The 23,364-nt window shown below is 51.9% G+C and overlaps 2 protein-coding genes across 3 annotated transcripts in view; both read right to left on the bottom strand.

The window, feature by feature from the left end:
* LOC143838696 (maestro heat-like repeat family member 5) overlaps positions 1 to 7,573 on the bottom strand; it is a 29,427-nt gene extending 21,854 nt beyond the window's left edge. Inside the window, exons 1-4 of the mRNA XM_077340444.1 lie at positions 7,537 to 7,573; positions 4,605 to 4,744; positions 2,711 to 2,781; positions 1,997 to 2,110 (exon numbers count right to left, since the gene is read on the bottom strand). Of these exons, the coding sequence (XP_077196559.1) occupies positions 1,997 to 2,110; positions 2,711 to 2,781; positions 4,605 to 4,744; positions 7,537 to 7,538 (327 nt within the window). The 5' untranslated portion in view covers positions 7,539 to 7,573. The remainder of the gene's footprint in view (positions 1 to 1,996; positions 2,111 to 2,710; positions 2,782 to 4,604; positions 4,745 to 7,536) is intronic.
* A 4,265-nt stretch (positions 7,574 to 11,838) lies between these two features.
* Positions 11,839 to 23,364, bottom strand: part of LOC143838695 (cadherin-related family member 5-like) — a 59,153-nt gene continuing 47,627 nt past the window's right edge. Inside the window, exons 12-16 of one of the 2 annotated variants that reach the window (XM_077340442.1) lie at positions 23,074 to 23,205; positions 21,847 to 21,925; positions 20,132 to 20,322; positions 16,615 to 16,635; positions 11,839 to 12,940 (exon numbers count right to left, since the gene is read on the bottom strand). In XM_077340442.1, coding sequence (XP_077196557.1) covers positions 12,101 to 12,940; positions 16,615 to 16,635; positions 20,132 to 20,322; positions 21,847 to 21,925; positions 23,074 to 23,205 — 1,263 coding nt within the window. In that variant the 3' untranslated portion in view covers positions 11,839 to 12,100. The remainder of the gene's footprint in view (positions 12,941 to 16,614; positions 16,636 to 20,131; positions 20,323 to 21,846; positions 21,926 to 23,073; positions 23,206 to 23,364) is intronic. The other variant, XM_077340443.1, reaches the window with a different exon arrangement.

Genomic DNA, 23,364 nt, shown 5'->3' with positions numbered 1-23,364 from the left:
AAGGCTCCTACAGGGTTTTTTTTTTCTGCTGCGTGGAGCTGGGAAAGGCTCCTACAGGGTTTTTTTTTTCTGCTGCGTGGAGCTGGGAAAGGCTCCTACAGGGTTTTTTTTTCTGCTGCTTGGATCTGCGAAAGGCTCCTACAGGGTTTTTTTTTCTGCTGCCTCTCGTCGGCGCGCCGGCTTGGAGCTCCTACAGGGGTTTTGTTTTCTGCTACCTCTCGTCGCGCTAGCGGCGAAAGGCTCCTCCGGGGGTGTTTCTTTTTTCTCTGCAGCTTCTCGGCGGCTGGAGTCTTGTGTTGTGTTTGCGGCGGGGGCTTCCTTGGGGCGGCAGAAGGCTTCCCTTCCCCCCCCCCACCCATCCACCCCCCCGAGGCTCTCTGGAGCCTTCTCTCGGCCGGCGGAGCGGGCTCGCAGCGTCCACAACGCTGCGAGGCCGCTCCGCCGGCCGAGAGAAGGCTTCACGGCCCACCCCCCAGCCGAGGCTCTCACCAGGCGGGCCGCCATTTTCCGAGCGAGTGAAGCAGGCAATGGGGAGCCGCGCTTCGCGCGGCTCCCCATTGTCTGCTTGGGGCGGGATTGACACTCGGAGGGGCCAATCAGGAGCCGCTTCGCGGCTCCTGATTGGCCCCCCCCGAGTTTTTATCCCGGACCGGTCCCGCCCTAACTCCTCCCCACTACCCCTTACTCCTTTATACAGTCCGTGGCGCCCGTGGCGCCACGGGCTGTTTACAGATTGTAAGCCACCTTGAGTTCTGCAAGGCAGAAAAGCGGCTAATAAATGTTTATAACAAGTAAGTAAAAAAATAAGATGGGAAACCTGGGAGAAGTCAAAAGGCCATCAGAGCATCAGACGCCAGGGAGGGTCCATCCAGTGTGGCATTCCCTCTCACACGGTGGCCGACCAGTCCCCCAAGAGGGACGACAAGAGAGCATCCCCTGAGGCTGCCTCCTGGCTCTAGCATTCGGAGAATCAGTGCTGCTGAACATGGAGGTTCCCCTCAGCCACCATGCCTAGTAGACTTATCCTCTATGCATCTATCTAATCCCCTCTGGAGGCAGTTTGTTGTATCTGTACCCACCACGACCTCCTCTGATAGCAAATCCCCACCTCTCAGCGGCTCTCTGTGCACAGAACTGTTTCTTTTGGTCGGTCTCAATCCCATCAGCTTTGTAGTTGTAGTTGTTTGGGAGAGGGTCAACCTCTACTGTGTCCCCCCACTTTAGCTGCCTCTTTTCCAAGCAGAGAAGGCCGCTGTCTTATCAGGCCCGGCTCATGCTAGGAGGAGGTGCACCTGCTTTACATGCAGAAGGCCCCAGGTTGGGATGGGATTTCTTCTCTGCTCAAAACCCTCAAGATCGGTCGCCAGTCACCTCCTCTGGGGTGGCTCAATAGGAGGGAATTTGCTGGCCAGGAAGGAGGTCCCAGTCTCAACCCCCGACTTCTTCAGTTAAAAGATCTGGCAGTGGGTGACGTGAAAGACTGCTGCACAAGGCCCTGGAGAGCTGCTGCCAGCCTGAGCAGGCAATCCTGATGATGGACCAAGGGCCCAATGGACCGCAAGGCACATGGATGTGCTCATAACGCGGGTCTCTGTGCATGTGGAGATGCGTGTTCCCTCCTGCCTTCCCTGGGCTAAAACCTGAAGCGCGCACAGCATTCCCACCCCTGGGGGGCTTCTTCAGCCCGCTGAGCCCACAACATTCCACTAGAATCATAGAATCACAGAGTTGGAAGGGGCCACACAGGCCATCTAGTCCAACCCCCTGCTCAACACAGGATCAGCCCTAAGCATCCTAAAGCATCCAAGAAAAGTGTGTATCCAACCTTTGCTTGAAGACTGCCAGTGAGGGGGAGCTCACCACCTCCTTAGGCAGCCTATTCCACTGCTGAACTAGAATCATAGAATCATAGAGTTGGAAGGGGCCATACAGGCCATCTAGTCCAACCCCCTGCTCAACGCAGGACTAGCCCTAAGCATCCTAAAGCACTACTCACCTTGACCACGTCAGCAGCCAGTTCGGAGGTGTAGAAATTGAAGTCCTCAGTGCTGTGGGAGTTGCAGAGGATGTCCATCTGGTCCATGAACTTCAGCCTCTCCTCCGCATCCTCCTGAATGCCGGCCGGGGGAAGGATGAGACAGTGTGCGGAAGACACGCACAGAGAGGACAAGGGACAAGGGAGGGTTATGAAGCGGCCATGTATCAAGACACCCCACTGGCGCATCTAGCTACGCACTGAATCTCCAGCTCTCGGAAAGAGCAGAGCCTTCTCCTGGGCGGCCCAGGCTGGCCTGATCTTGCCAGGTCTGAGAAGCTGAGCGGGGTCAGCCTTGGGTGGCATCCGGATGGGAGACTTCCAAGAAGACCAAGATTGGTACGCAGTGGCAATGAAACAAAACACCCCTGGGACTGTGGGACTAGGGTTGCCCAAGGAGGCAGTTGGGTGCCCTTGGACATTTGCCTCTCCTCCTATGACGCTGCTTCATTTATCCCAAAAGAGGCTCCTGGGGGAAGACCAACCATGGCTCTGAGATGGGCCTTCTCCGGTGGAGTGGCCTGCCCAAGGAGGTCGGGAAGGCTCTCATCTTTAACACTTAGCTGCTCTTATAATATTTGAGCAGTGGCTTCCTGGGCGGAGCCGGTCCGGCCTCGGTTTCCGGTCCGGGTTCACACTCTCCTACACAGGCGCCTGGAGGGAGGTTGCTGATACCTGCTCATTCTTCTGGACGAAAGAACTGACATAATCCAAAGCTTCTTTCTCACGCTCTGTAACTTCATCTCCTGTAAAGGGAAAGAGTTCTCCAGCTGAAGGATGGATGATCTAATCAGGTTTCTACGGATCTTATTGACAAGAAGAAGAAGAAGAAGAAGAAGAAGAAGAAGAAGAAGAAGAAGAAGAAGAAGAAGAACTGGCTTTTCTACCCCACTTTTCTCCGCCTGGAGGAGACACAAAGTGGCTTACAGTCGCCTTCCCTACCTCTCCTCACCACAGAAACCTTGTGAGGCAGGTGGGGCTGAGAGAGCCCTGAGAGAACTTCCCTGTGAGAACAGTTCTAAGAGAACTGTGACTAGGGTTGGGCACTTTGGCCACTTAAGCAACTGTTCCATTGCTGGCTGCTTCAGGCTGGAATGGCCACTTCGGTGGCCGAAGCACACAACCCTAACTGTGACTAGTCCAAGGTCACCCAGCTGGCAGCATGTAGAGGAGTGGGGAGTCACACCTGGCTCCCCAGATTAGAAGCTGCCACCTTTACCCTCTGCACCCTCACTGGCAGGCAAGGGAAGAAGACCATGAATTCGTCCTTCTAAAAGGAGTTGGAAATAAATTATTCTTTATGCACTGTTCAGGCTATATCTACACCATACTGGCTCTATCCTGCTAGACCACTGTTAGGGATTGTACCAGAGGATTCTGGGAGCTGTAGTTGATTGCCGCCCTGTGTCCGCAGAGCGACAGCTCTTAGGGTTGCGAGAGGAAATGTCTGTTGGGCCAGTTTATGGGCTGGAGAGCCCCCAGAATTGTGGTCTATTCCAGTTCCCGAGAGGGAAGACTCCATGGCAGGGCTTCCCAACCACGAGAACGTGGTACCATGCAGTACCACGAAGGTCCCACGATAGTACCGCAGCATGGGGGGAGGGTTCCAAACGGCGGCTGGGGAGAGCCCTCCCACCCTGTGCCGGCCATTTCCAGCAAAAAGTTTTATGATTTATTTCTTTCAATTGACCCTCCTTTGGGCAGGTTGACACAGCCACGCAGCCGTGGGGAGGGGAGGAACGCAGCCATTTCAACCTCTGCAGGCCGAGGCTCACTTTGGGGGAGGGGGGCAGGGAGGCGTGGACAGGCACCTGGAAGCCTGAAAAACATTTTGGTGGTACCTCCACGTTAAAAAAGGTCCAAAAAGGCTGCTCTGTGGCATGACCTAACGAGTATGCCCTCCAGGCTCCTCCCTCCCCAAGCCCCACCCCCTCCAGGCTCCACCCCCCGATCTCGAGGTACGTCCCGGACTGGACTGGCCAGCTCTGTTAGAGGGCAGTGGGATTATTGTGGAGGAATCCTCTTCTCACCAGCAATGCCCACTCTGGGGTGGGAAAGGCCTGGGGACTTTGGGGGTGGAGCCGGGAGTGGGCGGGCTTTGGGGCAGGGAGGGGCCTCAGTGGCCCCTCCCCTCCCAAGCAGCCCTTTTCTCCAGGGGAACTGAGCTCTGTAGTCTGGAGAGGAGCTGGAATTCCAGGGGATCCCCAGGCCCCACCTGGAGGCTGGCATCCCTGACCCTCAGTGGGGCCCAAGGCCACAGAGTCCCCCCTCCCAATCAGCCCTTTTCTCCAGGGGAACTGATCTCTGCAGTCTGGAGAGGAGCTGGAATTCCAGGGGATCCCCAGGCCCCACCTGGAGGCTGGCATCCCTGACCCTCAGTGGGGTCCAAGGCCACAGAGTCCCCCCTCCCAAGCAGCCCTTTTCTCCAGGGGAACTGATCTCTGTCACCCAGAGACAAGCTGTAATTCCCGGGGACCCCTAACCCCCTGGGCTGGGCTACCAAATCTGCCCTTCCTTGTTCTCCACTTGCTGGGGCTTTGCTCAGCCTGAGGTTGGGGAAGGGTCTCACCTGCCCACAGGCTCAGAGCAGAAGCCAGGATCTCCCCCAGGGGCTTCGAAGCTTCATCGGCGGACGTGATGCTGGGCCCCCCTTTCTCTCCCCAGGCGTGGATCGGGACAGGCTTCACAGGGGCCTGTTCCTCAGACATCCTGCAAGGCGTAGGGAAGGAAGAACTAGTTAGGGAGAGTCTACATATGCAAAACACCCCGCTGCAAGGTGGAGTCATAGAATCATGGCATTGGAAGGGACCTCTGGGGTCATCTAGACTGACCCCCTGCAACGCTCACCAGTAACTGACGGCCCACACTTTAAGCAGCACTTAAACCTCAACCCAGCTGTTTGGGACATCTTCATCCCGCCCTCCTTCTGAGGAGTCGTGGGTCATGGGGCTGCCAGCTTCACAGCAGGAAATTCCTGGAGGTTTGGGGGTTCTTTATTTATCCTGTGGCAGGTACGCAGAGTAGCCAGGATATCCGAGGGCTGTCTGCCAGCCAGGCAAGAGGGGTCCATGAGGTGTTCTGCCACTGCCTCTCTCCACATTTTGATGCCCCTGGTGTTCCTTGGAGGTCTCCCATCCAAAGCCAAGCCAGGGTAAGTCCGGCTTAGGTTCCGAGATCTGATGGGCTCAGGCTGGCCTGGGAGCAGGGCTGGGGAGGGGCGGGCCTCAGCAGCCGATGCTCCAAATCTGCCATTTTATCGGAGGGGCTGATCTCAGCAGTGGGGAGGTCAGTTGTCGTTCCAGGAGGCCACCAGGTTTCCCCTGCAGGATGGCAACCCCACTGGCACCCCAGCGGCTGAGCTGGATAGGCCCTGATCTCAAGAAGCAAGTCATGTCAAAGAGTCTGTCCTACAACACGGCCATGTTCTCCAGGGCAAACTGATGCCTGGCCAGAACCAAAGGGTTGAATTTCAGTCAAAAGAATGTTCAGCTAAACCTCCGGAAGAAGTTCCTGCCTGCTAGAGCGGTTCCTCAGTGGAACAGGCTTCCTCAGGAGGTGGTGGGTTCTCCTTCCTTGGAAGTTTTTAAGCAGAGGCTGGAGAGCCATCTGACGGAGAGGCTGATTCTGTGAAGGTTCAAGGGGGTGGCAGGTGACAGGGGATGAGTGATTGGGATGTGAGTGTCCTGCACAGTGCAGGGGGTTGGACTAGATGACCCAGCAGGTCTCTTCCAACTCTATGATTCTATGATTCTAAATTCCGTCTCAACCTCTGGAAGAGGTTCTTGACAGTCGGAGGAGTTCCTCAGTGGAACAGGCTTCCTCGGGAGGTGGTGGGTTCTCCTTCCTTGGAAGTTTTTAAGCAGAGGCTGGAGAGCCATCTGACGGATAGGCTGATTTTATGAACTTGGGCAGATTCTGAATGGGTGGGCAGGAAGGGATGTGCCAGGGTTTGTCTCTTGTGGCCCTTGCTTGTAGACCCAGGGAATTGCTGGTTGCCACTGAGGGATGGGAGGTGGATTCCCTCCAGGCCAGGCTGGATTCTGGAGATCATTGGTGAGGGGATCACTTGGGCATGAAATTGGGGCCACCGTGGATGAGTGAGTAGGCGTGAGTTTCCTGCATTCTGCAGGGACCCTGGAGGTCCCTTCCTGCTCTGTGATTCTGTGAAGAAAGGATGTATAACAAATAAAATTAATAATAACGTCCATAATCTGCAGATCAGTTGGGAATTGGCAAACATTAGATAAATTAATTAATCTTTGTTTTTCTAGGCTCCCTTCCTGGGTAGCAATGTGGGGACATGCGCAGTTCTCACTTCCTCGGCTTTATCTTCATAGCAACCCTGTGGTGTAGGTCAGGGTGAGCGCAGATTGGCCGGCCAAAGTCATCTAAGTTCATTTCATGGCAGGGTAGAAATTTTAACCTGAATCATGTGTGTAATTCTACCTAATTGGAAGGCTGGGGGGGGGGGGGGAGTGACTGGCATTCTACACCAGAGGTGAAGAAGAGGTCTTAAGGCCTAACTTTTTGCCCTTTCTCCTCTTTTTAACATAAAGCCTTTTACCAAACCCAAAAAACCACGTATCTTTTTATGGCACAAGATGGTTTAAGGGGGTTGGGGGAGTGTTTTGGCCCAGCCAGCAACCTCTGTGAAAGTTAACACAACACTAATTTAAAATCAGAGTCCAGTAGCACCTTTAAGACCAACAAAGATTTATTCAAGGTGGGAGCTTTCGAGTGCAAGCACTCTGTGCTTGCACTCGAAAGCTCACGCCTTGAATAAATCTTTGTTGGTCTTAAAGGTGCTACTGGACTCTGATTTTGTTGTGCCACTTCGGACTAACACGGCGACCCACTTGAAACTAATTTAAAACACGAGAGAACTAGCTCAAATCCATTAGCAGGTCATTAGAGGAATTCTTATTTGCTGTTATTTGCTCTTTAAGTCCCCAAAGACAGGTAAGTAAATAGGCAAGTAATTAAATGATTTACTTAGAAGTATTTTCTTTCCATATACTCATCAGTCAATCACACTTATGCTAAAAGTTAAGGCTGGGCAGCACACGTGGCCCACAGTTTACCAAAATCTTACCGAAAAAATATGAAATATGCCTTGCATTGCTAATGTTAGGCCTGAAATCTTGGTGCAGATGCTTATCCCCTATCCTGCAGTCCCTTGAAATGAGTCGGTGGTGGGACATGTTTTGTTTGCTTTATTCTCTTCCAATTCTTACCCTTTTCTGGTGCAAGAGGGGCCGGAACAAGGTCAAAGAGAGAGAGAAAGAGGGGTTCAGATCCCCACTGCCCTGCAATGGACCGGCGGCCCTAGAGACACTTCCCGGCCTGCTCCTATGATATTTGGGGAGGTTAAAATGGAGGCTGGGAGAGGCCTGGAAGCTGCTTTAGCAGAAAGGCTGGCCCAAAATGCACCAAGGCCTTGGCCACCTTATGGGCCCCTGGGGCCAAGCAATACACAGCCACTCCCAGGAATAAATACGTACATGATCAATAAAATTAAACCTGTATTGATGGGTACCTCCAACAAAAGCAATGAATTCCTGCCCAAACTCCGCCCTCTCCAGGCCCCGCCCCCCCAAATCCCCAGGATTTCCCCAGGCCAAAGCCAGCCAGCCAGCCAGCCACCCTAGCAGGGCTGCAGACGGAAGATGCAATGCCAGGGACACCCCCCCCCACACACACACACACTCTCCCAAAATTACAGCTAATCTCCAGACAATTCAGATTGCTTATTCATTTATTTGTTTTTTCAAAAGATTTATTCCTCTTATCTCTGGCTGAGGCAGGGAAGTTCTATCTCCTTGGCCATGGTGGGAGGTCTTCTGGAGTTATGGCTGGGCCTCCTGAAACTTTTATTGCAGAAGATTTTTCATTTGAAGATATCCATAACTCAACAGGTGACCTGAAGTCCAGCTTGGAAGGGGTTGTTTTTCCCCTCCTTTTGATGAAATTCTGGCCAGAGACTCTCGTGAACTATTTTCTTAAGACGTTGCTTCTGGTTTGAGGAACAGATCGATTCTGGAGATATTGGACTGGGATTCAAGCAAGGCAAGGAAAACCAACAGAGCCAAACCGAAATGCCCTGCTTAGGACTGTTCTTCTTGGGACTGTAATATGATTCTCCATCCCCATAACTGACAGATTTCTGGAAAAGGAGATCCGGTGGAGAATCCAGATTTTGAAGTCAGACAAATTGGCCTTACTACCGTTGGCCTCTCTCAGGCCGGACAGGAAAAGCAAGCTGATGGGCACAGCTTCAGGAGATTTTTTTTTCCAAAGGCAAGGCTGCTAGAGCAAAACCAGGTAAAAATATGTATTTGTTTACTTGGTGAAATAGCCCAAAAAAATTATCTAGGGTCAGTATACTCTTTTTTCAAAGAACTGTCGAAAGACAAACAGATTCCCCTAAAAAGCTTCTTATGTTCAAAGCTACTTTTAGGTTTTTAATGGATTTTTAATGGGGGCTTTAACTGGACATCTGTAACCCGCCTCGAGCCTGCTTGGGAGTGGCGGGTAACAAATTTAACAACAACAATAATAATACTTGGGGGGAGACGGTGGAACTGGGACTGCTTTGAATTTAGGAAAGAACGAAAATCCAGCCCAGAGCGCTTGGTTCCTTTCAGGGGAACCCCTGCTGCTGGCTCCATGGGAGTTGTAGTCCCTGGACATCTGGAGAGCCTTAATTTAGCCTTTGCTCTTGATAACCCTTCTGGGGAACCTTGTCCAGCATTGCTTGTTGGAAACATTTCCCTCTGAATAATTCCTTCTGGATTATTTGCATGGCAGACCAAGAGATCAAGATTTAAACGAGAAATAAACAAGGACTCTTTTATTATTTTGGCTTTATTGCATAAACAGATATCGGCCATGCATGGATCGCTGGTTCTTCTCTGTTACGTATTGCTTTCCTGCACTCCTGTGCGCTTCCTATTGTTTTCATAAAACAACACACGCCGGAGTTGCGAGGAGACAAGCAGGGCAGGGCTGCTTGTGGGAAGGAGCACCTGTCACCTTTGTGCTCATGGATCTCCCCTCCCCCCCCCAAAAAAAAAAGAAAGTTGAGGCATATTTACACAATAACTGCATGTTATAATCATGGTATTCTTTCTTCCCCAAAGCACCGATCTTGGCTTTCTTCTACCATACGGAGTAGGAAATGCTTCCGAAGAGACACCACACTGTGCCAGAATTCCAGATATGCCCCCAAAGGTAGGGATCCCTACGCTAGAAACATTATGAAGTGGAGCACATCCTCTTGTCTTCGTAGACCAGCCGACGACCAACCTTGAGGCAGGACTGTAAATCTGCACTGCAATCAGGCGATGCGTGGCTAGATCCCAACTGCGGGAGCCAGTCGGTTTAAATCAAAACTGACCAATCGCACGCACGGGTGGGAAGATCCCATTGTCTGCGCATGTATACAAATTGGGGGGTTTGGTGGGAGGGGTTTCAGTTCGGTTTGTTCCCGGACTATGCTTTTCCTAGCATGAAAATCTGTCCCAGTTCAGAAATTCAAGTGCAGCCATTCTGAGGGCGCATCAGTCAGAGCTCCCCAGCAGTGCTGCATACCGTGAGGCTACAGCTAGAGGAGGGGCGTTACTCTGAAGTAATTGATCTGGAATGAAAGAATAACTGGCCACCTCTTCCACTCAGCATTGGCAGGGCTACCAGGGTCTACTCCGCACACAATAGATAATGCGTTTTCAATACACTTTAGAAGTAGATTTTCCTGTTCCGCACAAGAAAATCCAGCTGCCAAAGCACACTGGAAGTGCATTATCCTATGTGTGCAGATTGGGCCCCACGAGTCCCCTCCGGCCATTAGGGAGTGAGAGGGGCAGGGTTGCCAGATCCAGTTCGGGAAACTCCTGGAGATTTGGGGATGGACGATGGGAAACCTCAGTGGGGTACAATGCCATAGGGACCCTTCCCTCCGAAGCAGCCATTTTCTCCAGGGGAACTGATCTGTCATCGGCAGATGAACTGTAACTCCAGGTCCCATCTGGAAAATGGCATCCCTAAAAGCATTGGAAAGTGTGAGGGGGAGCCCACCCTTTTTTCCCCATCTAACAACCACTGGTTTTTCTCGTGGGATTGAACTTGGAGCAAATATCAAAAAGACTTCTTTCCCCAGGATCTAGTTACAGCTGTGGGCCTATAACTTCCCCACCTATGTGGGTTGTTTTAACACGGGGAGGGCTTACCTAGGGGGCACAGGTCAAGCCCCCCACAAGGGCAACTGCGGGCATGAAGCTGCTCCAAGATCATGTCCTTACACCTGACATAAGAAATGTGTTGGTCTTCAAGGAGCTCCTGCACTCCAGCTCCATTCTGCTTCTGAATAAGTGTGCCCACACACAAAAAACTTATGCCCAGGATAAAACATAGTGTGTTGTCAGTGTGCCCCCGGACTCAGGCTCCTAGGCCCATTCTGCACACATTGGATAATGCACTTTCAACGTGCTTTTTGCAGCTGGATTTTCCTGTGCGGAACAGGATAATCTACTTTTAAAGTGCGTAGAAAGTGCATTATCTAGTGTGTGCAGAATGCGTCCTGCTTTTGAAGAAGTGGCCGCCCACCCAAAAGTTTATGCCCAGAATAAAAATTAGTTGATCGTGATGGTCTGTAGGTTAGGAATCTTTTGTTTTGTTTGCAATAAAACCCCCTTCCACTTTACAAGAACTGCACAGGGTTCTTGACCAAATCCTCTTTTCGTACGCACCAGTGGAATATCTCACTCGCTGCTCCCTCGGCCTTGCCCGTCTCTGTCTGTCTCCTAGGGCTGCTAAGCGCCCCGTCATAATTCAGGAGGGAGGTCCAATCCCGGTAGCTACTGGCCTCAAGCTTTGTGCTTCCTCTGAAGAGGTGTGCCTGCACTCGAAAACCTACACCCAGAATTAAACATGGTTGGTCTTAATTGTGCCCCTTGGCTCCAAATTTGTTCTGGACTCCAACATTGTTCTGCGTGCCGGAGTCTGGAGGCGCATGGCCATTCTTTGGCGGGGGAGCGATTGGCCGTAGCGAATTCCAATAGTGATTGAGACCTCCCACATGCAAAGTAGTTACGCAACCCCTGGACACAGCTGGAATCCAACTCCGTTGGTCTTCAAGGTGACGCCGGACTCCAAACTTTGTTCTAGCGGCCCAGACCATTATGATGACCCACCTGAAACTGTCTTTAAAAATGCTTCTTCCCTGGAAACCACTCAAGCAAGAGCAAAGGTCTCTGGGGAGAAGAACAAAGTGGGCCTCTTGCTAGTTGCAATGGGGACCCCCCTTCTTGGCCCCCACCCCTAGCCCCTCCCTGTCCTCCTTCCCTCCCTCCAATTCCACCCCACCTGCATCCGTGTCCCCATCCCCTGCCTGCTTAGGAACTCACCTTTCCAACTGCCCTATCTACAGTGTCATGGGCAGCACACCAGCAAATCTGTAAGGGCACAGGACCTGGCCAGAACTCTCCCCCCCCCCCCCCGGCTCTGTTGGTGACTTGGTCCTGGGTGACTTGGCAAAACTGCCATAACAAGGCTAGCGACTTGGGGTGAGCACCACAAATGGGGGGGGGGGGGGGAGAGGAAGGCTATAGACCTGGGTGGCCAAACTAGCATGGAATTCATGGGAATTGTAGTCCATGGACATCTGGAAAGCTACTGTTCGGCCACCCCTGCCCGCAGTCCCTGAACCACACTGGCAGGCCTCAGCTGGGAGACCAGCGGCAGGTTTGATTCCGGACCTGACCGCTCTTCAGGGGAGTCAGAGAGGCAAAGACAGACAAGCACAGATCTCCCACCGAGGCATTCTGACACATTAAAGACAAGATAGAAATACAGGCGGCAACTCAAACGCAGGCAAGGAGCCCTCAGTCTCTTCCCGAGTCCCACACAGTCCAGAGGCAGCTGTCAGGACATCCAGTGATGGCATCGGAGCATGCAGGGGCTACCCAGACGGCCGCAATGCCCAGGCCAGGTGGCAAGGGGGACGGTCTGCACGGTATATGTTCTGGCCCTGCTCCACGCTCGCAGAGGCTGCGGGAGAAGGAGGGCAGACTAGCATTCTATGGAATCTTCCAGAAGCTGTAAAAGGGATGCAGGCATCCTAATGTTACTGACGGCTAGGCAGGTGGGGGGGTCCTGATGTGTCGGAGACCCTGCCTTGGGCGTCTCCTCCCCATCGTCCTCCTCCTCCTCTTCTGTCTCCTTGCTCTCCTCTTGCAGGGTCGGCAGCGGGGCATTTGGTTCCCTCTTTAAGGAGCCGCTGGTCTCTGGGGTCCCTGTCACGGGGCCAGCGCTGGGAACGGGGTGGGAGGGGTCCATGTGCTCCCCACGCCCTTCAACTTCTGCACAGACCCTCGAGGCAGGGGGGCTTCCGAGGGCAGACTCTGTTTCCCGGGAGCTTTGGCCCCCTCCAGTCTGGCCTGCCTGCTGAGAACCGGATCCAGAAGGCGACTTTTCCTCCAGGCTTGCCTGGGTGTTTGGGATCAGGGGCTCCTTGGGTTCTTCCGCCACCTCTGCCTCCACCCTGGTTTTTCGTGCTGCTTGCTTGGGATGGAAGTCTTTAGAAAAGGCCCCGCCTTCCAGGTTGATAGGGCTGCCACTCATCTTCTCAAGCGTCTTTCCATTGAGAAGCGTGGCTTTGGCCCCCTCCTCCTGCTCCGTGCTGGTCAAGCCTGCCTTGGCTTGGGCTCCCTGCTGGACGCTGGCCTTGCTCAGTGAATTAGCCACAAGAACGTCCCCAGCGGCCAGGCCGGTCTGGCTTCTCACCAAAGGCGACTTGGCGTTCGGCCCTTGGCCCCCGTAGCTCTTTGGCATCTCGTCCCCCAAGCTGCAGTATCCTTCATTCTGGAAGTAGATATTCCCCGGACTGGAAACCGCCTTCCCAGGATTGACCTGCACGGGACCACAGAAAAGGGCTTGCTGAGAGGTGGGCTGATCCACTCAGAACTGGGGATCAGATAGGGCAATTCCGCACATTGAAAGAAATAGCATTACGCCAGCGAAATGGCATTGCGCTAAAATTAATCACGCCTCCGGCCATTCCTCACTTTCTGGTTCTCTTTCTTTTTTCTGCCACCTTGTCGTGCTTCTTGAACGTCACATATCTGCTTGAAATGGCGGAAGAGAGCAACGAGCTTGAGACGCAACTCTCTTCCACCTAGCAATCAAGCCAGGCAGCCAATCCCCTTTCTCCATGCTTTAAAGGGACCATGGTGCCAGCTAATTTTTTTAAGTAAAACTCCTCTATTGAAATGCCTATAGTGCTTTTTATAATGCCACCCCTTATGGAATCACGAGTCTGTAATCTTTAAAAAATTAATCTCTTTCCTGATTTGGGGCAGCAGGACTTTAGAGAGGCATGCTTTGTGTTTCAATTGTGGAGAATTTTTTTTTTTTGCTTTGCCTGCACACCTAAACATCTGTTCCTTGCTCCAGGCAGTTTGCTTTAAATAAAAAAGCCCTGTCCCTGGGAGATGGGAAAAGGAAGCAGCTGCGAGGGTGGTACAATGGAGGCAGAGATAACACTACTTCAGCTCCACACATTTTATTATCGTGTGGCTTGCTGGTTGCTTTCCTCTAGCTGGCAGTTTTTAGCTTGGGGAATCCACTTTCTGCAGTTCCCCAGCTAGTGCTTTAAAATGGAGGATGTAGTTACCGGTTTGCTGCTTGGACGCTGGATGTTGGCAACGTCGTGCAAAACACCAAAATATGGTGTCTTCATAAAGTGAGCATTTCACTATATTGATTGGATGCAGAATGGCCCCCTAGAGTTGCCAACTTCTAGAGCTCTCCTGGAATTACAACTAATCTCCAGGCTACAAGGGATCAATTCCCCTGGGGGGGAAAAGGGCAGCTTTGGAGGGTTGACTTAAAAAAAAAATTATTATTTAAATTTATATACTGCCGTTCCCAATTGGGCTCACGGCAGTTCACATAATAAAAGAATAAAAACACAATAAAGCCCATAAAACCCCGTAATTACAATTTCTGAAGGTGACAAGACAGCAAGCAAAAAACTAACTAAACTCCCCGTCTCGACCAGCCTTCTGACTGTCTTACTGGTGAGAGTGGGAGACAGATCTATTTATTAACAGATGGACATGGGGGATCTCAGATTGAATTGCGGGCCCCGCTATGGCATGAGCCCCCCTAAAAAAGTATCTCCCCAAAACTCCACCCCCTCTGGGCTTTACCCCCCAAATCCTGACCTAGAGCTTTAAATGACCTTGTTGTCAGCCACTCTGAGCCGACCTGGGACGGGCAGTGTACATATAAAAAATTATAATTATTACCAGGAACAAGAAGCAACACCAGAAATTAACGCAATCTGCCTACATCACCCCGAAATCCTCCTCCTTTCTCTCTTCACAACAGCCATCCGAGGTAGGCAAGACTGAGAAGCGTACGAGGGGCCCGTGGCCACCCAGCAAACTTCTGTGGCAGACCCAGCCTTTGAAACTGGGTCTCCTACCTAGACCCAAGCCCAACCCTCTAGCCCAGCCTTTCTCAGTCAGGGGCTTTCTTGACAGCCCTCGAAGGGTTTCCCAAATGGGGGTGTATTCGTTATTAATTATTTTTTAATATTTTTATAGTTTGCTAAACATCGGGTGATATGACCACATAACACCATGCGACCTTCCTGACCTCCTCCCAAAATAGCCCATGGTGGGCTTGGAGGGGGTGAGAAGGGAGGGGCCCCGGGTGGGCCGCAACAGAGCCATGCATGATTATACCATTTTGGGGGTTTCTTGAAGCCTGAGGATGTTTCAGGAGATTCTCACTGGTAAAAAAAAAATTGAGAACAGCTGCCCTGTTCACTGTACCACACTGGATCCTATTCCAGAGGGATTGGTGCCAGATAATATAACCACGCCCATTGGGAGGCTCTGTGTACAAAAGAGGGCTGGCTGAATGGAATAATCTAAATTAGAAAAATTCAACCAATGGGCTAGTACAAAAATCACAGAATCATAGAGTGGGAAGGGGCCACACAGGCCATCTAGTCCAACCCCCTGCTCAACGCAGGATCAGCCCAAAGCATCCTAAAGCATCCAAGAAAAGTGTGTATCCAGCCTTTGCTTGAAGACTGCCAGTGAGGGGGAGCTCACCACCTCCTTAGGCAGCCTATTCCACTGCTGAACGACTCTGACTGTGAAAATTTTTTCCTGATATCTAGCCTATATCGTTGTACTTGAAGTTTAAACCCATTACTGCGTGTCCTCTCCTCTGCAGCCAGCAGAAACAGCATCCTGCCCTCCTCCGAGTGACAACCTTTCAAATACTTAAAAGAGGGCTATCAAAATGTAATCCTTCTTGTTCATAATTATTCCCATTTATTCTGTAGATATTGCCTTCATATCTATGATGTACAAACATAAACCAAGATAGATTCAAATGAGTAGCCGTGTTGGTCTGAAGTAGCACAATAAAATCAGAGTCCAGTGGCACTTTTAAGACCAACAAAGATTTATTCAAGGCGTGAGCTTTCGAGTGCAAGCACTCTGTGCTTGCACTCGAAAGCTCACGCCTTGAATAAATCTTTGTTGGTCTTAAAAGTGCCACTGGACTCTGATTTTATTAAACATAAGCCAAAACGGGTTCTGGATAAACAAAGAAAAACAATTTCTTTTTCAATATCCCTTTTTCAAAGTTGTTTTATTCCTCAGTGGTTAACTATCATATAAATAGTCCCTTGGGGGGTTTGCTTAGCCAAGGAGCAGTAACAAAGCCTCCTGAGGGACTACTTATAGGATAATAACCTCTGAGGAAGAAAACAACTTTGAAAACGGGATATTGAAAAAGAAAAAAAAAATTGCTTATCCAGAACCCGTTTGGCTTTATGTTTGTACATCATAGACACAAAGGCAATATCTACAGAATAAACTGGAATAATTCTAAACAGAAAAGATTACATTTTTGTACTAGCCAATCGGTTGATTTTTTTCTACTTTGCAAGGATCTGCCTGAGCCTTTTTGTTCCAAGCTGCATTCGGAACCGCCCCTCCCGCTCTCTCATCCAATCAGTGACCAGCCCCCTAAAACACAGAGAGGCTTCCAAGCCCCCTTGGAAGATGAATCAGTGGCCCCAAAGGCCCTTTCCTCAATGCGGAAGCCACCAAATGCTTTGCACCCAACAGCACTGACGTCTCCCTCTAGCCGGCGCTGGCCAGCGGCGTTGCCCAAGAGTCTCAGCTGGGGACTTGTCACATCACCTGCTACCTGTTCCTTTTGGCAGGAGATGCTGGGGATGGAACCGGGGCATGCAAGACATGTGCTCTGCGCCATTAGGCCACAGCCTCTGAGCAGGTCGCAGTTAGCCCCTGGTTGCTCTGAGCACACAAATGTCTTGGTCACCTCCCTTCCAATGGACTTCGTTTTGGTAAACTGCTGCGTAGGTGGGCAGGGTGCGGAATATCTACTCAGGGCAAAGAGGATCGTGGGAGGGAGCTGGGGGAGCGAAGAGAGACATTGAAACAGGAGCCCTGCTTTTGGCTACTGACCCTTTATTCCCCGTGGCACCAAATCCCCTTCCCTTCCATGCCCTTCCCTCCCCTCTGGACACTCACCGGCCGGAACCATTTTAAGCTCTGTCAGGCAGCAGAGGAGAGAGAGAAAGCGAAAGAGAGAGAGAGAGAGAGAAGGAAAAGGTGTGAGAATGAGCATGAACAGATTCACTGCACAGATGTAAGAGGAGGGAAGAGCTGGCAGACTTAGCTTAGGGACAAGTCCTCGTGACCCTTTGTGGGTCGTGTTACAGGGAAGCTCTTTTGTCTAAACTCAAGACGTTTTAGATAGAGCAGAAGAGCAATGCCAGCATCAGACCTTTTCCAGGTCTGACAGGTTATGGGCCTCGAGAAACTCAGAAACTGGCTAACAAGGCAGCATTTGAACATATGCTCAATATTATGCATTATAATATGCATTATGCTGCATATCCGTTGGATTGCTTCATGGTGCTGTTGGCTAGCTGACTGCTAACTCCTTATATATGCACACTGATGATTTCTGTCTCATTGCCTGAGGAAGTGTGCCTGCACACAAAAGCTCACCCCCTTGAATAAAACTCAATTGGACTTAAAGGTGCTCCTAGGCTCAAATTTCGACCTGCTACTTCAGGCCAACACAGTTACCCACCTGCATCTGGCTTACCTTTTGCCCACTTATAGAAGGGCAACCCCTGCCCTTGGCCCCCTAAGCCCCACCCTCGAGAAACAGAGGAGTGGGAGGAAAAAATGGCTTCCCTTACAACACTCTAGGCATTTCCTCATGTCTCTATAGCCTTTACCAGAGAGATAGGGGAACTCCGAGATCATTGCCCAGAAGTATCCCCCTCAAGCACCATCCTCCCCAGGTTGTGCAGGGCATGGCCCCAACACTGTGTTGGGCTATTTCATAGAATCATAACACTGAACGGGATCTTCAGGGTCATCTAGTCCAACCCCTGGTGGAATGCAGAAACTCACAACTGCTGCTGTTATTTGACAGTCATGGGGGTTTTAAAGCTGAGGAACATTCTCCAATATGTTTTCCTTCCATGGGACACTCTAGGAATTTCCCCATGTCTCTTTCGCCTTTGCCACAAAGATAGGTGGATGGTGGTGAGTGGGGTAAAAGCTGGTGGAGGCTGGGTCAGGGGTCAAGAGCTTGAGGAATGGTGGGAAGCATCCGGGGAGCCAGCTAGCATCGGCCTGAAGGGACGGGAAAGGGAGGGAGAACAGAGGAGTGGTCAGATCCAAAGGGGGCGGGCTCTTCGTCTGCAGGTGAGACCCAAACGTTTCAGAGCGTCCTAGAAACAGCCTCACTGCTTCCTGTCTGAACGCACTTTCCTTCCCCGGAGTCAATAACAGTTCAGGAAGAAGCCAGCTGTGTTCAGTGGTCATTGTGTTGGAGTCAGGCGAGTCCACATGCCTGCACATTGAGGGGCAAGGGGCTCCGTCGTCTGTGCTGTCTCCTACATGGATGAGATGCCTCCTGTTGTCTAGCCTGCGAGCTTCTCTCTGGCTCCTCCCTCTAGCCCTGAGGGAGTGCAAGGAGCCAGGCACATTGATAGGTCCCTCCTTTTGTAGGCAGGCACAGCTGGCTATCTGGGAGAGGGAAGCCTTTAGAGCAGGGGTAGTCAAACTGCGGCCCTCCAGATGTCCGTGGACTACAATTCCCAGGAGCCCCTGCCAGCATTTGCTGGCAGGGGCTCCTGGGAACTGTAGGCCACGGACATCTGGAGGGCCGCAGTTTGACTACCCCTGCTTTAGAGTATGTCTTGCTCTCTCTCTCCACCCTAAATAGCTCTGCTGGGGCCCAGCTTTTCTCTCCACCCTGGCTGGCTAGTCCCTGCAAAACGGCTTCTTCCCTGACCAGGATGCTGTGGGGACCAGCCCCAAGGCTCTGCCTCCCCTAAAACTGGAGGGGGCCTCAGATTAACTGGAAGGCATGCCGGCACTGGACCTCCAAATTCTGAAGTATGTGCTGTAGAATTCAGACTCTGAAATCCTGTGAAATTTGCAAATGCAGCTTTGGGTGCCCTGTTTATTCTTTCCCAGTGGTGATCTACCATCTGCCTGTAGCTGCAGGGGCGCACAGGCTGAGATGCCCAGCAGTACAGAGAGGTCATTCAGAAGGGCCCCCACATGACGACCCGGTGCATCCCAAGTAGGCAACAAGAAGAGATAGTTTTGGGACCTCACGTTTCACTACCCGAAGGAATCTCAGATCAGCATACAAACACCTTTCCCATCCTCTCCCCACAACAGGCACCCTGTGAGGTTAGTGGGGGTGGGACAGCTCTTGCAAGAACTACTCTGTGAGAAGAGCTCTAGGAGAACTGGGACTGGCCCAAGGTCACCCAGCTGGCTGCACGTGAAGGAGAACAGAATCGAATTTGGCTCACCAGATTTGAAGGCACAACTTCACACTGACATTTGAGATGGTGGAGGTACTTGTGGTACGTGCAGGTTTGGGGGGCATGAAAACGGTGCTCCCCCATCGCCTTTCTGGAAGAATCTAAAGGGACTTTGCCAAAAATGTAACACACCAACCACAACAGAGGGAAAAGCCCATGTATTCCTGACCATCCATCACTCATTCATAAGAGAAGGCAGGGGCTGTTAGCACGCAAGCAGTGGGCATGCCCGTGGCACAGTGGCAGAGCACCTGCTTTGCATATCAGAAGGTCCCCGGTTCAATCCCCGGCATCTCCAGTTTAAAAAGGACCAGGCAGTAGATGGTGCAAGAAGCCTCCCTCCGTGATGCCCCGGAGAGCGGCTGCCGTCTGAGCTGACAATCCTGACTGAAGGTCTGATTGGGCACCAAGCTGCTTCCTGTGTCACAGGCCAAACCCCACAGACTGAGCTTCCGGTGCGTTTCAACGGAGGTTGTTCACATGTTCAGCTGCCTGCCCTCAACGACTAATCGTCATGGCCTGCCTCTACGTACCAACCCCGGACTTCTTCCTTGGTGATTTCCCATCCAAGTGCTAACCAGGCCTGACTTGATCTGGCTAGCCTGGGCCACTGAGCTCAAGATGAGTGACAAACCAAGGTGGGGTTTTGCCACTGCCTGCCTCTGCGTACCAACCCCGGACTTCTTCCTTGGGGGTCTCCCATCCCAGTACTAAATCAGGGCTGACCTTCAGTAGCTTCTGAGATCTGATGAGATCAGGTCAGCCTGGGTCATCCAGGCCAAGGGAAAAATTCCCATGGCCTGCCTCTGCGTAGCAACCCTGGACCTCTTTCCTTGGGGGTCTCCCATGATCCGAGTACTAGCCAGGGATGACCCTGCTGAGCTTCTGAGATCTGATGAGATCAGCCTAGCCTGGGCCATCAGACCGATCAGACAGATCAGACCGAAAGACATCCAGAGATGATTTTCCCTGGCCTGCCTCTGCACGGCAACCCTGATATTTCTTGGTGGTCTCCCATCCCAGTACTAAGCCACTGTCAATCCAGCTTAGCTTTTGAGATCGGCCTAGCCTGGCCATCCAGATCCAGGCCTGGGGTCTTTCAGAGGGATATATTTTGGTTTTTATTTATTTCCCAAGCGTATACCCCGTCCTTCCCCAAGTTTCCCACACACAGCAGTTCTGGTTACCACATTGGGGTGCTTCTCCATGGCGAGAGCCTCCCGTTCCATGCTCTGCTGGTGGCGCTGCCTCTTCTTCATGGTACGCAGGATGAAAAAGAGGATGACGGCGGTGACGAAGAGCAGCACAGCCAGGCAGCCGGCGAGGGCTCCGGGATCCAGGGTGCCCTGGTGCTCTAACTCCAACGGATCCATGGGGACTACCAGAGGGTGGGCAGGGAGGGGGAAAGAACAACAAGCTCATTTTGGGGACATGGAAATGATGCAGAAAGATTGCTCCTCAAACAGATGCAGCACTGAACATCGTATCGCTGCATGCTAAGAGCAAAGACTCCCGGAACCACCACCCTGATAATCCCCATGGGTCATCCAACCACATCTGAGATGGATTGCCCTTGCCTGCCTCTGCATGGCAACCCCAGGTGTTCTCAAGGTGAAAGAGGAACCGAAGTGGCCTCTGCACTTCGCTGGCCTCTGCATGGCAATCCCAAGTGTTTGCTAAGCAAGTGAAGAGGTGATGTGGTTCACCATTGCCCGCCTCTGCGTAGCAACCCTCCCTCTTCCTCGAGAGTCTCCCATCTGAGTACTCAACCAGGGTCAACTCTTCTTAGCTTCCCACAGTTCTGCCGAAACCAAGCCAGGCTATTATCTTGATAAGCGTCCTCTAAATTGTAAGCCTTGTGGTGTCAGCAGATGACACCCAATTCATTTAGAATTGCTACAAAACAATCTCATCTCCTTTCAGAGGATGCCTGGTCTGGCAGATTCAGAAGGGTAGCCGTGTTGGTCTGAAGCCAATTCCTTTGATTTGGCAAAGGAATTCAGAGAATTTCCTGGGGCATGTCAAAGGCAGACTACACAGAGTTTTGGCCGCAGCAATCTGACACGTTTTGGGTGCGTGTAAATTGCTGTCAAGCCATGGCCAACTTAGGTGACGCTTCACTGGGCCTTCACGGCAGGAGACATTCCGAGTTAGTCTTCCACTGCCTGCCTCTTTGTAGCCACCCTGGGCGTCCCGGCTGGTCTTCCACCCAAGGACTCACCAGGGCAGATTACACTGAGCTGACATCAGAGAAGCCATGTTGGATCAGGCCAGGGGCCCCTCCAGTCCAAAACACAGGTGCCCTCAGGAGGTCCACCAGTGGGGTCAGAACTTCAGAAGACCTCCTAATGTGCTCCCTCAAGTACCAAGATGGCAGAGTATCACTGCCCTAGACAATAAGAACTTAAGCAAAGTCATGTTGGAGGAGGACAATGACCCATCCAGTCCAACACTCTGGGTCACACAGTGGCTGAAAACCAGGTGCCACCAGAAGGTCCACCAGCAGGGCCAAAACTCAGGAAGCCCCATCCTCTGTTGCTTCCCAACACCAAAAAGAAAGAGCATTCCTGCCCGAAATATAAGAACACAAGAGAAGCCACGTTGGGTCAGGCTAATGACCCATCCAGTCCAACTCTCTGTCACACAATGGCCCAAACCCAGGTGCCCTCAGGAGGTCCACCACAGCCAGAATCCAGAAGCCCCAGACTCTGCCTTGCCCCCAAGCTTCTGGGATCTGAAGAGGTCAGCCTTGCCTGGGCTGTCGGATCCGGGTGGACACCCCTTAACATACAGGGAAAACAAGGCAGAAGGCCCTGGCTGCATCCTTTTCCCTGCATACCCTTCTGTAAATGAGTTCGCCCATAGCCAAAGCCTGGATGAGCCCTCCACTGCCCTGGCTTACCTGCCTGGCCTGGCCTCAGCACCTCCACGTGGACAGCAACACTGGCAGTCTCCCCGGACTCCTCATCACGAGCAATAACCTGAAAGAAGACAGGTAGATGGGCATGAAGGGTGCCAGGATCCTGAGCTCCTGAGCATTCAGTTGCAGCTCCCCTTGGAATCATAGAGTTGGAAGGGGCCATAGAGGCCATCTAGTCCAACCCCCTGCTCAACGCAGGCTCAGCCCAAAGCATCCTAAAGCATCCAAGAAAAGTGTGTATCCAACCTTTGCTCGAAGATGGCCAGTGAAGAAAAATCACAATGGAGCTCCATTCATAGAATCATAGCATCAATACAATCACAGAACAACAGAGTTGGAAGGGATTTCCTGGGTCATCTAGTCCAACCCCCTGCACTATTCAGGACACTCACAACCCTATCGCTCACCCACTGTCACCTGCCACCCCCTTGAGCCTTCACAGAAACAGCCTCTCCGTCAGATGGCTCTCCAGCCTCTGTTAAAAATCTCCAAAGATGGAGAACCCACCACCTCCCGAGGAAGCCTGTTCCACTGAGGAACCGCTCAGACTGTCAGGAATTTCTTCCATATCTTTAAATGGAATTTCTTTTGAATTAATTTCATCCCATTGGTTCTGGTCCATCCTTCCAGGGCAAGAGAGAACAACTCTGCTCCATCCTCTACATGGCAGCCTTTTAAGAACTTGAAGATGGTTATCCGATCCCCTCTCAGTCGTCTCTTCTCCAGGCTAAAAAGACCAAAGCTCCCCCAACCTTTCTTCATATGTCTTGGTCTCCAAAGGTACAAAAAAAAAAAGAACAGTTCTCCTTCCCCACATCGGGCACCTTGTGAGGCAGGTGGATCAGAGAGAACTGAGAAAGGACTGGCTCGAGGTCATCCATCAGGCTTCATGTGGGGGAGGAGCAGAGAGTCAAACTCCAGAGGAGTCCCCAGCTCCTAACCACTTCACCACGCTGCCTGTTGGGCCACAGTTACCGGGTGAGAACTGCTCCTTCATGCGCAGCAGTATTGATGTAGACGCCTCTTAGAGACCCAGTTCCCCAAAGAATCCTGAGGAAACAGCCCACTGCTGGCATGGATGGAGGGCTGCCCCAGAGACGTGTGCCATCTCTCTACGCACAACCACACGAAGGATCTCAGCCGTGCAACTAGCCCTCTGGCTCCCCTGGGCCCGGGCTGGGCTGGGCTGGGCTGGGCAGCATCTCTTACCTGCAAGGCGTATCTCTCCAGGGCGTGCAGGTGGTCAGCGTGAGCAATGAGGAGCCCTCCGGGGGTGACCTGGAACAGCAGCGAATGGTTGGACTGCCGCTTCAGGCTGTACCGGATGAGGGGGTTGAAGCCCTGTAAGAAGCCCCGGAAAGGAAGGAAAAGATGCCAGGTTATCATTGGCAGAGTTGCAAATAACAGTTTTATGGAGAAGGGGAACAACTTTGTAAGAGAGAGAGAGAGTCGTAACTTGGTGTAGTGGTTAGGAGTGTGGACTTCTAATCTGGCAAGCTA

This window comes from Paroedura picta, chromosome 5, assembly GCF_049243985.1.
Source record: "Paroedura picta isolate Pp20150507F chromosome 5, Ppicta_v3.0, whole genome shotgun sequence".
In the NCBI taxonomy this organism is placed as follows: Eukaryota; Metazoa; Chordata; class Lepidosauria; order Squamata; family Gekkonidae; genus Paroedura; species Paroedura picta.
This window is presented reverse-complemented; position numbering and strand designations above follow the sequence as displayed.